Genomic DNA, 13,989 nt, shown 5'->3' with positions numbered 1-13,989 from the left:
GTTTCAAATTAGGAGTGATTATCGGAGATTGATTAATTAACAAAATGCTAATCAGTTGTCTGCAGAGTGAGCGGTGAGTCAGATAAGGTTGTTATCTGAGGTATTTGAACGTTCGGTCATTTCAGTTCACTCAAGTCCAATGGATAAAGGGACACTGATAGCTACTGCTGAATCGGCCATCAATCAGACTATGAACTTTTTGTAGCCTTGCTGGAAATTTATGTATATAATTGGTTGTTTTATTGAAAATTCAAAACGACTCTAGTTTAAGATCTCTGTCGTTGTTACAGAATATTAGAAATAATAAAGTTAAGATTCAACATTTCTTGCCATGGCAGTGGTTTGAGCAGTATCATTGACCATAAAGCCATATTTGTGATTTGAACGGATTGAAATGGAGCATAACTTAAATCTGCAGAGGATTACTGATAAATATTCACAAACTTAAACCTCCGATAAAAACTAGTTTAGAAAAAACAAGTTCACAAACGTAATGTAATTAGCCTTTCCCTGCTGAACATATAAATTGTATTTTATCAATTATATGTTCACACATTATTGTACTTTACACGTTTTGTAACTTTAAAACAAAAAAACAAGAAACAGGACCCATCCGAATATATGATACTGAATGCTGTCAGGACTGAATACAACATTTCGGACATTCATTATCATTATAACAAACTTTATCCGGTACTACGAATGAAATTTCTCACAGATATATTTATAAAAAATTTGAAGGAGTTTTCTCACAAATATCCAAATCTAGAATATTTTTTTAAAATATATGGTAAGTTTTTATAAAAATTTGTAAAAATATAATTTTTTATAATAAAAATTACAAAATGCCATTCTATATTTTTTTGTGCAAAAATACCATTTTTCTTAACTTTTTAAAATTAAATTAGAGTAGATTCATCACCATTTCTTTTTAAATAAAATGAGATAATTCAATAAATAATAACCATACGGCATTTACAAGAAGGATCGAGTCGAACAAACATAGAAAAAATTAACATGCATGTCTTCATACCAATATGAGACAAATAAGCGATGTTGAAATTGACGATGGTACATGTATAGATTCATGTTCTGTGTTCACCATCTTTTTCAAAAATTCTGTTTGAACTATCAACCACAAATGCAATTCCCGAAAGGTTTTTATCGATGAATCCAAACCACTCTCACAAAAGAAAGAGAGAAAAATCACACACTCTCATCAGGGAGAGAATTCAAGCAATAATCAAAACAAACTAAAACAATTAGATCTGCACCACGACGCTTAGGACATACTTGATCCACTCACAAATCCAAAAAGGCCTCTGTAAACGAATAAGAACGAAAACCGAAAGTTTCGGTGATACAGATCTAAGAAAACTTTTCCCGAAAAGGAAGATTTATTAAGAAATCAATGAAAAAGCAAGAACAATCAAAGAAGTAGCAATCAAAAGGAAAGATTTGGGGCTTTCTACCGAAAAATCGATAGAAACCCCATCAGAGATGAAAAGAGGGAGGCGGCTAGAGAGAAAAAAGAAAAAAAATACTCTCATCACCAGTTTTTTTAATAATTAATTCATCACCTAGTTGATATGTAAAAGTCCCGATTAAATAAATTTTTATTAAATACTTCCTCCGTCCCACTGGATTGTATACAGTTTCTTTTTTGGGACGTCCCATCAATTGTATACATACCAAAAATAGTAAACTTTTATAATATAAAAAACTTAACTACACCCACGGCCTTCTTCCACTACACCCACTTTATACATTAAATATTAGCAGGTCCCACCATTTTACTAACACCACACTCATTTTACACATTAAGAGGGGTGTATTGGATTGGGATTTTAAAGCATTTTTTTGCATTCATGAAATCCGAGGGTATTCGATTGAGATTGTTTGAAATCCATTAAAATCTTGAGGTATTCAATTGGGATTTTAAATTATGCCACAAAATCTGGTGGTATTCAATTGGGATTTTAAATTATGCTTTAAAATCCGATGGTATTCAATTGGGATTGTTTAAAATCCATTAAAATCTGATGATATTCAAATGCTGATGGATTTTTTTTCATTTCATAAAATGATGGATTTTGTGGCATTCTTCAGTGTATTTTAAGTTTTTTGAAATCCCACCAAATTCAATGGGATTTTGAAGCATTGTACCTAAATCCTATCAACTCTGCGACATTTCATCAAGAATCCGCACAAAATCAAAATCCCATACAATCCATTAAAATCCATAGACTAAAAACAATGCATTAAAATCCCAATCGAATACACCCCCGTAAATATTAATAGGTCCCACCACTTCACCCACTTTTCTTACTTTTCATCACCAAACCCACTTTTCTTACTTTTCATCACCAAATTATACTTTTTCTTAACCTCCGTGCCCCTTCCCATACGTATACTAATCACTGGGACGGAGGGAGTAAGTTTTTAATGCTGTAATTCTGAATCGGCCGGCCTGAAGCAAGAGCTGGTAGACCTCGATTCTCCCTCGAGTCTACAAGTCCGTTACGGTCCCGAAAAATCATACAGAATCTGTTAGGGCTTATTGTTATATACACTATTGAACTCACGTCTCCTCTCTAGGGTTACAAACACACAATAGCGCTTCAAGTTTGAGTTATAACGCGATTAACTTGCTTCCAGTAGGAAAGTTCACTGCCTTTACTCTCACCATGATTCCAATTCGTAAATGTAGCTGATTCTTGAACTTGATTTTTTTTTATTTTTTTTTGTTTTTTCCCGTAAGTAACTGGATATTCATAACCGCGCCTCTAATTACGTTTTCGGCGTGTTCTCCTAAAATCACAAAGTGTTAGAAAAACGTCTCAGCACCGTACCTCTAATGTGGGAGTGCTGGGGCTTATATGTGGACTCTATCATGGAGAGCCAGGGAATCATTGTCAAATTGCCATGGATATCGAATTTTGACAGTGATTTCCTGGTTCTAATTTGACTTGCATTCATAACTAAAGCAAATTTCCTGTTCGCTCATGCAGCGGACTCCTTCCTTGTCGTCCAGGTGTCGTGGAATGCTTACAGGACTGTATAAGGTTATTTCCCTTTATTTGCATAGTGATAGTTTATGGTTTTAGTTTTAATTTCTTCAGAATTTCTAATAGATTCTTGTCGTTTGTACACAGAGCTGATCATATGCATATTGTTTGAATGTTTGGATATTAGGACTAATGTTTAATTTCCCTGCTAAGAGCATATCCAAACATACGGAACCCTTAGCTAAAGCCTAAAAATAGTTAAAACATACTATAAATAAAAGTGATAGAGATTATGCACAATTGCTGCTCTAACTTGCAAGGATATTTTGTGCAGAAAAGAGATAGAGATAGAGATTCTAATAGAAAGTTAATTATAAATAAGTGGTGTGATTTTTGGAATGGGTGCCAACGAAGTATGATAAATTACACACGATCATCGTCAATTATAATGTATATGTGTATTGCTTGTGTTATGGGTGCATAGGTTTGCATTACTGAGAAAGTGGTGAGTTGATAGAGGATTGAGGGAGAGGGACCATCGAAGGAAGATGGCTTGGGAATGTGGAGCAATTGCAGGATCGCTTAGGCCGGGTTTGGTGCATCCTATTACTGTTACTGAAGAACTTACCAAAGAAGCAGTTATAGCCCTCAAAGCTGGCAAGGTCATAGCTGTTCCTACAGATACTCTCTATGGATTTGCTTGTGATGCTTGGTATGCATATTATTTTATTATGAACTTTTTCTAATTAATATGTTCTTTGTTTGGGAATATGGATTTGTATTTCACAGGAATGCACTCATGTGTTCATTCCATTCCACAAAGGTTGCTCTAAGTCTTTGCTGAAGTTTCACGTTGGTTAGATTATCCTCTGAAAAGTTGAAACCTCCTGTAAGAGTTACATAATCACAGCTTATGCGAGTTACTGTCGAATCATAAAACCCGCTTAATACATTAGCAATTCTTTTCATAAGTTGCAGGGTTCGATTCAATCCTTGAATTGTGTTCATTTTTAGAAATATTGTACATAAGCTATTTGTAAAGTTCTTCGCTCATATCACTTATAGTTCTAGTTCTGGTGGTCACTGTAATATAATTCTGACGCATATTGCAGTTCTTTGGGAGCTGTAAATAGGATATATGAAATTAAAGGGCATCAATATACAAGTCCACTTGCAATCTGTGTCGCAGATGTACAGGACATAGGGAAGCTTGCAGTAACGGATCATCTGCCCCACTGCTTGCTTGATAATTTACTTCCAGGACCTGTAACTGTGGTGTTAAACCGAGGTTTGTTTCTTAGCGACTTAAATTTTTATTTAAAAGCTAAGTGATTAACTACCTATTATGGGTTATCTTAAAAGTTAGTGTTTAGAGAATTCAATTCAGGTTGTTGGTTCGATTACCCTCGTAGTTGAATCCAAACTTACTTGTACAATGCCTTGATCTTCCTTGCAATCTGTATTAACTGATAGGTAGCGATTGTTTTCTGTCGCATCTTCTTACAAGTATCTTAGCTTTAATCCCAGAATCTCACTTAGTTCTCTAGAAAAAAATTTGCGCTTATTAATTTATGGGCATGACAGAGCAGTTTTAGATTAAATTCATCACTTCATATTATATTTTTGTTTATCTTTAATTAAATGTTCTGTGATCAGAGATGTTAGAGTTTGGATATTTTACAGGAAATTTAAGTATTTTGGAGAAGTCACTGAATCCTGGATTAAATAGCATAGGAGTTCGAGTGCCTGACAGTGATTTTATTTGGTCAATTGTTCGGGTTTCTGGTAGTGCACTTGCATTGACTAGCGCAAATCTTAGTGGGAAGCCAAGCAGTGTTGACATAAAAGACTTCGAGAAACTGTGGGAACATTGTGCATATGTATATGATGGTGGGGTGCTTCTATCTGGCCGTGCTGGTTCAACAGTTGTGGACCTTACTAGCATAGGAAAGTACAAGATTCTCAGGCCTGGAAGGTAAGCATCTGAATTATTTTTTTTCATTTTATTTTCTTTGCTATACCGTTGTTGATTTGTTGTATATACAATTCCTTTTCATTTTATTGTTTTTGCTATCCAAAAATTCTAGATGCTAATAGGACTGTGCTATCGAGCCAAGTTGACCACTTTGCTAAAGGTTAAGTGGTCTTCACAAGATCTTTTATTGAATTCAATGTCAATAATTCTTTTATGTTAGTTCATGTCAGTATTTACTATGTACTTCTGAATTGTCCTATTCCTACTTTTTTTCCTGCATTGTATATCCATAATAGATTTTTTTTTAAAAAGAAAAGACTTAAATTGCTGAATTATCAAGCATAAACCTTCCATCTGAAGCAGGAGCGATCTGTTTGAACTTTGATATTAAAAACCCTCGTAATTTTTTACTGAATATATAGAGTACAATGGAGGATAGGTCGGTTTATGAAACATCTATATTGGCAATTTTGTTGTCAGTTTCATGTTCATTAACATTCCAGTATCCCTAACATTGTGTTTGTATTGACAGTGCTGCAGTAGAAACTATGGAGGTCTTGCAGAGACACTCGCTAGTGGAGGACCGAATTGCTACCTAATTAAAGAACTGCTGCCATTGATACTAACTTACGATATGACTTCACTTAAGGGTTGTCTACTAATCCTTGAACCAGGGTAGCATTGTTACTAACTTCTAAAACTTGTAGCTTAATTTTGATATTTATATTGTTAAGTTTCCATTTTCATGTTTATATATACAGCCATATACAGTTTGTACTATGAAGTATGCTTTTAAGTCCTAAAATTGGGTAACCTTGGAATGCATAATATATCATTATTATTTAATTGATAGCCCATCGTTCTTCAGCTATCAAGTTTAAATGTTTTGAATTCATCAGTGTGAGACTGTGAGTGTCTCAAGTTAAGTGTTCATAAAATTCCTTTTTAGGCAAAGGAGCCATGTCCTTTACAACTATGTTTCTAATTTACATTTTTTTGAGTTTTGCGGAACCTCAGTTAATGATAGTAGTGAAGATTAGAGAAAATATAGATATGTTTAGCTCGCAGATTTTGGGAAGTTCTGGTGCTTCATTCTAGTAAATATTAGTAGAATAAAAGATGGTAGAAAACAAAGAGCAGAGTGCCTGGGTATATAAATGTGATTTGCCTTAGACTTCTGTGAATAGTGCTGGAGCTTAGTTTGCATGGTATATACTTGAAGAAGTACAATGACTGTACAAGTCCTAATAGAAGTTGATTGCAAAACTGCTGCTCTTGCAAGAATATTTTATGCCAGAAAGATTTCAAATCATAGTTAGCAGACCTTGGTCATCTACTACTAACTTTATTTATAGAATGAGAATATAATATCTTATCTACTTAAACAACGATATGATTAATTGTTCCTTAGTTTTTATTCAGATTGTTGTGAAAAGATGGTTTCTGCTTAGTTTAGAAAATAATATTCACAAAAGAATTAATAAGCATATTTGAGCATTGTTCAAATTATGATTTACAAAAATGATATGCAAGCATGTGTGACAACTTGCCTTGAGGTGGTTTATGACATCATTCTTGATCTCCCATTACTTCATATTTGTAATTATCCTTACTGCATAAAGTATTATTTTACAGTAGCTTGCGTTTACTTTTGTCGAACTCCTTATTAGATTGTGTCATAAGGGGTATATGGGACATAAAGATTATATCATGTGTTCATGTTATAATGAACACATGGTATAATGAAAAAACATGTAATTTGCATCGCAACTTCGTTTGGCCATTGATTACATAACTTACCAACAATTGATCAAGTTTTGTTTCTGCGGGGTCAACGAGAGTAGCTCTGTCTTTGTTGCTGTAGAAGCGGTTGTATTGTATGCGCGGTTGTCATCACCTTCACATTTTTTATCATGCTTTTTTTTTGCATATACATTTTTGATCATGTTGTCTGACCTTTGTCATGAACTTCCTTAGGTAATGAGGCCACTTCTGTCTTCTGCTACCAGAGCACCATTTCTGATGGTTAGACTTGTGATCTCTGGATTTCTTGAATTTGCTGTAATCTCTGTATCTCTTTGATTCGACTTGAGATTGTCGGGTCAAGTCTTTGGTTCTGTGGATTTTCTGCATATGCGACATAATATGCTAAAATGCAAGCCTGTTGCCATGCCATTGACACCCGAGTCTGCAAGACAGGAAAAAAAAAAAAATTAGTTGTCTGAAAATAGATGCTGGTCATTTCCAGTGCTGTGTAACCTCTTACCATAAAGTATCCTATCAAGAAGGCATAGATTGACACTTCTGTGGCATAACTCTTGTGAATCAAAAGTGACCATGTGCCACCTACTAAAGTGCTAGCTGATCCTCCTGCCATTCCACAGAGGAAGCAAAATGAGCTGGTCAGATCAGATTCAATGACTGGTTCCAGCCCACCTCTTCCTAACAATTCCCATGTATCTCTTGAGGCTTGGCCGAAATTTTTCCCGTAAACTCCCACCTGGACGAATCCCCATCGGTTCCCATGGGCAACAAGCCGGGAAGCTACTCCAGCATAGCAATTAGCACATGAGAACAAGAACTCATCTGTATCCCCTGAAATCAAACTTATGGCTCTAGCTGAACCTCTTACAACACTCAGAACGGGTAGAAGGGCTGAGCCGATACAGATAGTTCCCATTAAATGACCGAGTGTTTCATACAACGCGTCCTTTGTATTAACATCCATTCCAACTGCGAATTGCATGTACTTGATCCGAGAGAGCGTGACTAGAATGGTGTTCTTGATTATATGCAGAGTCCATGTCAAACTCAACAAGATGAGGAAAATGAATAGCTTATCTAAGGCACTTCTGGTGGCGGAGGCTCCTCCAATCCCAGCAACCAAGAAACACGAATAGAGAGTACTAGCTAGAATTGCTAGAAATCGCAGCACAGATGTATTAGCTGGACTGAATGCAGTGGCTGTAGACAACACTCTGCATGAATAGTCTAATCTGGGATTGACCCAGCAAGAGTAAATTGATTGTATTACTGCTGAAACTATGGCCAGAGCTCCTGCTGCTAGACTTCCAGGGGAGCCGATAGCAACAAACAGGATCCCCGCAGCACACGTCAATAAAGGGCTAATCCAGAAAGCTGCTCTCATAGTTCTTGAAGGGTTGTAGCTGCTCATCAATTGCCAAGACAAACTAACTACTCCAGCACATGCTACAGACCCAAGAATTGGCGGATACCATTGTTGTGGCCGGAAATGGTGGCTATGTGCAGAGACGAGGCCTCGGATCGTGAGAAAAATCACCAGGACTATAATCAGGAGAAACTGCAGGAAGAACAGATTCTGAAAAAGCTTCCGAAGAAAGTTCCCAGGTGGCCTCATCTCGAATTGGCTGACATTGGAATCTCGTACCTGCATTTTGCTTCAAAAGATTGAGCAGAAACCAAAAAATTTCGATAAAAAGAGAAGACTGTTTGATGAATGATCAGCCTTTTCTGGGTTTTGTAGTTGTAGCTGCTTGGACTTGAAGTTCCTTAATTGCTGCCATGCTGACAGATAGTGACAGGTATGCAGTTTATTCAATCATATCTGCAGCTTACAATTCAACCATATAAACAGACAATATATAATTATTGTTCGTCCACTTTCTAGGTGGCTACGGTTCACAATACTAAAATCATCAACATCTTCGAAGTCATATTATAATCGTTTACTTGCAGCAGTTCGTTCTCAGTCTTCCCCAGCACATTTGTTTATCGCTTTTACTATTCATTATAATTACGTTAAAACAATTATCCGACAGGAATCCGAACCCGAATACGTATGACCAATGACCATTGACCTGTTGCTACTTGCCACTACTCAACAACCTTCGTTTTGAATTTATGAACTAAATTATATGAGCTAGGTGAGGTGACGTGATAAGCAAGAGCTGTGGAGCTTTATATAAACGTTACTCGTGATGCAGTTAGGTTGTTCCTGAAGATGCGTATCGGTATTAAATTAAGAAGGTAAAAAGAAAGAAATAAAGTGAAAAAACTTTAAAGTGGTTAATGTGCGGTGGTGTTTGTTCTTTTAAAAGTTTAGTTCATCCGTTTCAACTACTCACTTGTTAAAGTTGTAATAATATTCCGTTGACAGGAATCCATTCCCCGTACGCTAAATCAATTATTCAATTCACAAGAAATTACGCTTCTGTTTGGATAAGAATATACATTGGAAATGAATTGTCCCAGAAACAAAATAAGATTATTAAGAAATAGTATATCAAATATTTTGGTGTGGTGCATCGGACGCTTTTCATTTATTTTTTTCTGGGTTTTAGGCATAAGCTGAATTTAATTAAAGTAATGTGAAACGATTAATTAGCAGAGAGTGTCGACATCATTCATTAATTTAAGAAAAGTTGATTAGCAAGATTTGAGGTTTAAATACTGACACTATGCGAAAGTGACATTTAGTTGATTGAAATGGGGGAGCAGTTGAATACTTTAAGGGGTCGTTTGGTTCACGAGACGGTATGGGTTTGGAATCAGGAATCGGGTTAAACTGGTATGGGATTGAGGAAACGGTATTGGTTTGGAATCAGGAATCGGGTTAAGCTGGTATGGGATTGAGGAATCATTCTTGATATCTTGTGTTTGGTTTAGTACTGGAATGAAAATAAATAATTTATGTACTGGAATGAAAATAAATAATTAGTAATAATTAATATTACTAATTAATAGTAAATAAAAATAAATATAACTTATTTCAGAAAAAATATCATATTTAATTTATGTGTTTTGAGATTGTATTTAACTTTATAAATAAAAATGAATTAATAAAATTTTCATTTGATACCTCATACCCACCTCCCCCTAAGGTATCAAATCTGATTCCAGGTGGGTTTGAGGTATGGGTATCAGATTATAAAAATAGACAACCAAGCACCATATTTGGAATGAACAAAACCCATACCTGATACGAGAATCAGCTGAACCAAACGACCCTAAATTCATTTAATCCAGTCTGCGCTTGTGTTTATCACTCAAGCTATAATGAAAATGGGCCTTCATGTAATAAGGCCCATAACCAGAACATTAGGTAAGTTGCCTTAAAATTGTTTGATTACGGAGTATTACTACAAATCTACAATAGATTTGATAAATTAAATATGTATTTTGTTATTTCAATTAGCATTTGGATTAGTTCTCAATTACTCGATTAACCGTGGAAGAGTATGGGCGATTAGTATAAATTATCCTTTAAGTCGAGAAGTTTTTGTAAAAACTATTTTTTATTCTTATGATTACCAATTTACTTCACTAAAAATTGATATAACCTCTAAGTATATGCATATCGGACTAATAACGGATTGATCCAAAAATGTTAATAAATTAATATAGAATAATTATTTAATCCTGCAAAGGAAGGGTACAAACACTTTGTATTTATCAAATATTCTAACCAATATAAAATATTAAAGTTTAACGGTTTCATTCAGCAAAACGCCTGCTAATGATTCAAGGGGATACGACGAAGTGAGGCATACATGTCTGAAAGTGCTAGGAATATTATTCAACGAATATTATTGAATACAACCGAAATAAGAATCAAATTCCTCCCAAAACATGGAACCCGAAGACCCCCTCCGCCTATTCGTTAATGAGCCGAAAGCTTAAGATTCATTTTAGCAAAAAGTATTTTCTTGAAGTTTTCGAACTCAAAAAAAAATAGTCTCCATGTTGGTTCAGCTGGTTAAAGAGGGGACAAGTATCCTCTTGGTCACAGGTTCGACTTCCGAAGGGAGCAGAATTGGTGATTATGCCTCATGGATCAGAGCCTGTCTCCTGGATGCGGGTTTCTACTTTAAAAAAAAAAATATATGCATGCAATTTTTTAATTCATATCGAATGTATTAATAATTGTTTCTTTGTCAGCTAATTCTTACATTTCAGCATCTACTCAAGTCTGCTAATTTGTTGCCATTCTCATTAATCTCATCTTTAACTAAAACAAAACACCATTCCTGTTTAATCCCTTATATTAATCCTCAAATCTTTAACCCCGTTTCACAAATCTTTATCCTCTCCCAGATGGTTTCCAAAATGATCTCTTCAAAGTTTCAAGTAACAAGTTTCAGAGGCTACCTCATTTCCTTCTTTTTAACTTCACTAATATTTTCCCTCTTTTACATGTCAGCATTTTTCAAAACATTCAACAATGTCACCACCTTATGGTCATCTAAGCCTCTGGTAATCCCTGAACCTTCGTACCCTGTCAGATTCGCTTACTTAATTTCCGCGTCGAAAGGGGATGTTGTGAAGCTGAAAAGGACCGTGCTCGCGCTGTACCATCCGGGGAATTACTACTTGATTCATATGGACAGTGAGGCCAGTGAGGAGGAGCATTCGGAGATTGCTGAATTTGTTCCCAGCTATGACGTTTTCGAGCAAATGGAAAATGTTTGGGTAGTCGATAAGCCTAATTTGGTTACTTATAGAGGCCCAACTATGCTATCTGCAACATTACATGCAATGTCGATACTCTTGAGGAAAGCAAGTGAATGGGACTGGTTTATTAATCTCAGTGCCTCTGATTATCCGCTTGTAACTCAAGATGGTAATTAATCAAGGTCTTTTAAGCGTAGCTGATGTAGATTCAAACTATGGTTTAAGCTAACATTGTGGTTTACGTCGATGCAGATCTCATTCTTGCCTTCTCTGACTTGCCAAGGGACCTTAACTTTGTACAACATAGCAGTAATCTGGGCTGGAAAGTGTAAGGCTTTTTTCTCCTGCAATTATGTTTTAAACATCTTAAAAACAGAGGAGTTTTGATAATAATCAGAGGGTTCTGTTACATAAAGATTTCAATTTGCAGGAATAAGAGAGCAAATCCAGTTATGATAGACCCGGGGCTGTACAGTTTAAACAAATCAGAGATCATGTGGGCTGATAAACAAAGGCCTGTTCCAACAGCCTTCAAGCTCTATACAGGTATTGAGTTTATTAGGCATTTAATAGATTGCTACATCGATTAGGCGAAATAGCAAGTTTCTTTGCCTAAGCACATAAATCTTGAGTACATTACAAAGTTGCGCGATGATTGTCTTCAGGATCAGCTTGGACTGTGTTATCAAGATCATTTGCAGAGTACTGCATTGTGGGGTGGGAGAATTTGCCAAGGACTCTGCTTATGTACTACACGAATTTCGTGTCATCGCCTGAAGGGTACTTTCAGACTGTTATATGCAACTCAGAGGAGTACAGAAACACAACCGTAAACCATGATCTCCACTACATTGCCTGGGACTATCCTCCAAAACAGCATCCTAGATTACTCGGATTCAGAGATTACAGAAAAATGATCCTCAGCCACCGTCCATTCGCTAGGAAATTCAAGCAAGATCACGGAGTTCTTGACAGGATAGATCGTGACTTATTGAGCAGACAAAACGGAGAATTCACTACAGGAGGATGGTGTTATAAGAGAGATAATTCAACCGAAAGCTGTTCGGGTTTGCAGAGGGAGAAGTTTGGCCTGTTGAGGCCCGGAACAGGCGCCAGGAGGCTCAGAAGTTTGCTGAGGAAAACTCTGTATACTGATGATTTCGAAACCAGGCAATGTAAATAATCATGTTGTAGTTGATGCTTGTAAAACTTTTTTGTAAATATAAATTGACATTATTCCACAAGAGAAACCTGTTTGAAATTGATAAGCACATACTCTTCAATAATTCTGGAAGTATCAAAGGTTTATCATGCTAATTTCATGCTACTTGAGTGCGTGCTGTTGAGTGTAGTGTACTTTACAACTAAACTTGTGAAGCCAAGTTGCATAGTGTCCCAAATATGATCAACTTGCTTAAGTATGATAAATGAATTGTTTGATTGTCATAATTGTATAAAGTGGAGCGGCAAGGATAGTCCTTATCAACTTAATGGTAGTGGCAAATGCACTTAGTTCATTCATTAAACATGATGATAGGATTTGGAATAATTCGGTTTGGTGGGGTTTCACTGTGAGTATGAATTTCCCCCCACTCCTCTCCTATCTATCCTAAATTTATATACAAATACTCAACTCAATGTCAAACCAGCAAAAAGAACTCATTTTAAATTTTATGGGAAGTTTTTTTCTAATTTTATTTATTAAGTTTTTTGTTATTCATATTCTATTTGATATTTTAGAGTAAAATAACTTTTTAAAATCTTTTAAAAAACAATATATCTATGTTAATGTTATTAAGTTGACTTCGACGGACTCATCCATCTCAAAATAATAATTTTGTTTTGAGTTCATTAATCTAAATTAACTCAATTTTGTTCAACAGATAGCATATATTATATAATTAAGAAATATTAAAAAAAATTATCATTATAAATATATTTGATCTATTTTAATATATATTTTTCAACTTTTAAAAAAAATAATATTTTTTTTATTTATAATTAAACTTTGATCAATTTAATCATGAAAAGGCCACATAACTACATAAGACTATAATTTTAACATGAAGATATTGTATGTAGGTAATTCATCAAAATTAATTATATTAATCACAAAATCAACTGAACAAATAATAGTAATAGATTTTAATATGTATTTATTCTTTGAGAATAGTTTTCCATGTGAATTATTTAAAATTTGATCATTAATTTATCTGATGGGGCTCCATTTCTCATGCAATACCCAATGGGAAAGCATTCCATAGACATGATATTATGATATGGTAATAAGGTGAGAAGTCACAACCTCATGTACTGTATGCTGCTCGTGTCGTCTTCACGGTTGACGTTCCATCGATTTGGGCGGTGCCGATCACTCCTATTCCGCCTTAATGCTTTAATTTGATTTGATGTTTTCACTTTTTGTCATTTTGTGTTTGTTGAAAATGTCTATTATTAATGTTTAGGGAAATAATCAAATATTGTTAATTATAATTTTGAAAAAATAAAAATAAAGAGCACTCTATCATTTCTTTTACATGTCACTAATTGCATATGGTTATTTTTTATTAGGAT

At 35.1% G+C, this 13,989-nt stretch overlaps 3 protein-coding genes across 8 annotated transcripts; 2 read left to right on the top strand and 1 right to left on the bottom strand.

Moving 5' to 3' along the window:
- The first annotated feature begins 2,384 nt into the window (after nucleotides 1-2,384).
- LOC108219220 (uncharacterized) lies at nucleotides 2,385-8,683 on the top strand. Of its 6 annotated transcripts, none has more exons than XM_064092401.1 (8): nucleotides 2,385-3,065; nucleotides 3,493-3,720; nucleotides 4,121-4,296; nucleotides 4,692-4,983; nucleotides 5,096-5,143; nucleotides 5,516-5,633; nucleotides 6,961-8,546; nucleotides 8,633-8,683. In XM_064092401.1, exons 2-5 carry the CDS (start codon nucleotides 3,557-3,559, stop codon nucleotides 5,100-5,102), a joined length of 639 nt encoding a protein of 212 aa, XP_063948471.1. In that variant the 5' UTR covers nucleotides 2,385-3,065; nucleotides 3,493-3,556; the 3' UTR covers nucleotides 5,103-5,143; nucleotides 5,516-5,633; nucleotides 6,961-8,546; nucleotides 8,633-8,683. The 6 variants fall into 6 exon arrangements, with proteins under 6 accessions (XP_063948471.1, XP_063948470.1, XP_063948469.1 ...); XM_064092399.1 differs by lacking the exon at nucleotides 5,096-5,143 and having other exon boundaries at nucleotides 2,388-2,706; nucleotides 3,012-3,065; nucleotides 5,516-5,658; XM_017392542.2 differs by lacking the exon at nucleotides 5,096-5,143 and having other exon boundaries at nucleotides 2,403-2,485; nucleotides 3,012-3,065; nucleotides 5,516-5,658.
- On the bottom strand, nucleotides 6,578-8,398 carry LOC108219219 (uncharacterized). Its single transcript, XM_017392540.2, has 2 exons — nucleotides 7,250-8,398; nucleotides 6,578-7,171 (listed from the first exon to the last, which is right to left on the bottom strand). The coding sequence occupies exons 1-2, from the start codon at nucleotides 8,396-8,398 to the stop codon at nucleotides 7,010-7,012; spliced, it is 1,311 nt and encodes a 436-aa protein (XP_017248029.1). The 3' UTR covers nucleotides 6,578-7,009.
- A 2,301-nt stretch (nucleotides 8,684-10,984) lies between the features above and the next one.
- LOC108217447 (beta-glucuronosyltransferase GlcAT14A) lies at nucleotides 10,985-12,665 on the top strand. Its single transcript, XM_017390279.2, has 4 exons — nucleotides 10,985-11,584; nucleotides 11,668-11,743; nucleotides 11,846-11,961; nucleotides 12,081-12,665. The coding sequence occupies exons 1-4, from the start codon at nucleotides 11,059-11,061 to the stop codon at nucleotides 12,596-12,598; spliced, it is 1,236 nt and encodes a 411-aa protein (XP_017245768.2). The 5' UTR covers nucleotides 10,985-11,058; the 3' UTR covers nucleotides 12,599-12,665.
- Nucleotides 12,666-13,989: the final 1,324 nt, after the last annotated feature.

This window comes from Daucus carota, chromosome 4 (assembly GCF_001625215.2).
Source record: "Daucus carota subsp. sativus chromosome 4, DH1 v3.0, whole genome shotgun sequence".
Lineage (NCBI taxonomy): Eukaryota > Viridiplantae > Streptophyta > Magnoliopsida > Apiales > Apiaceae > Daucus > Daucus carota.
Note: the sequence above shows the minus strand (reverse complement) of the source record. Positions and strands in the feature narration are given on the sequence as shown.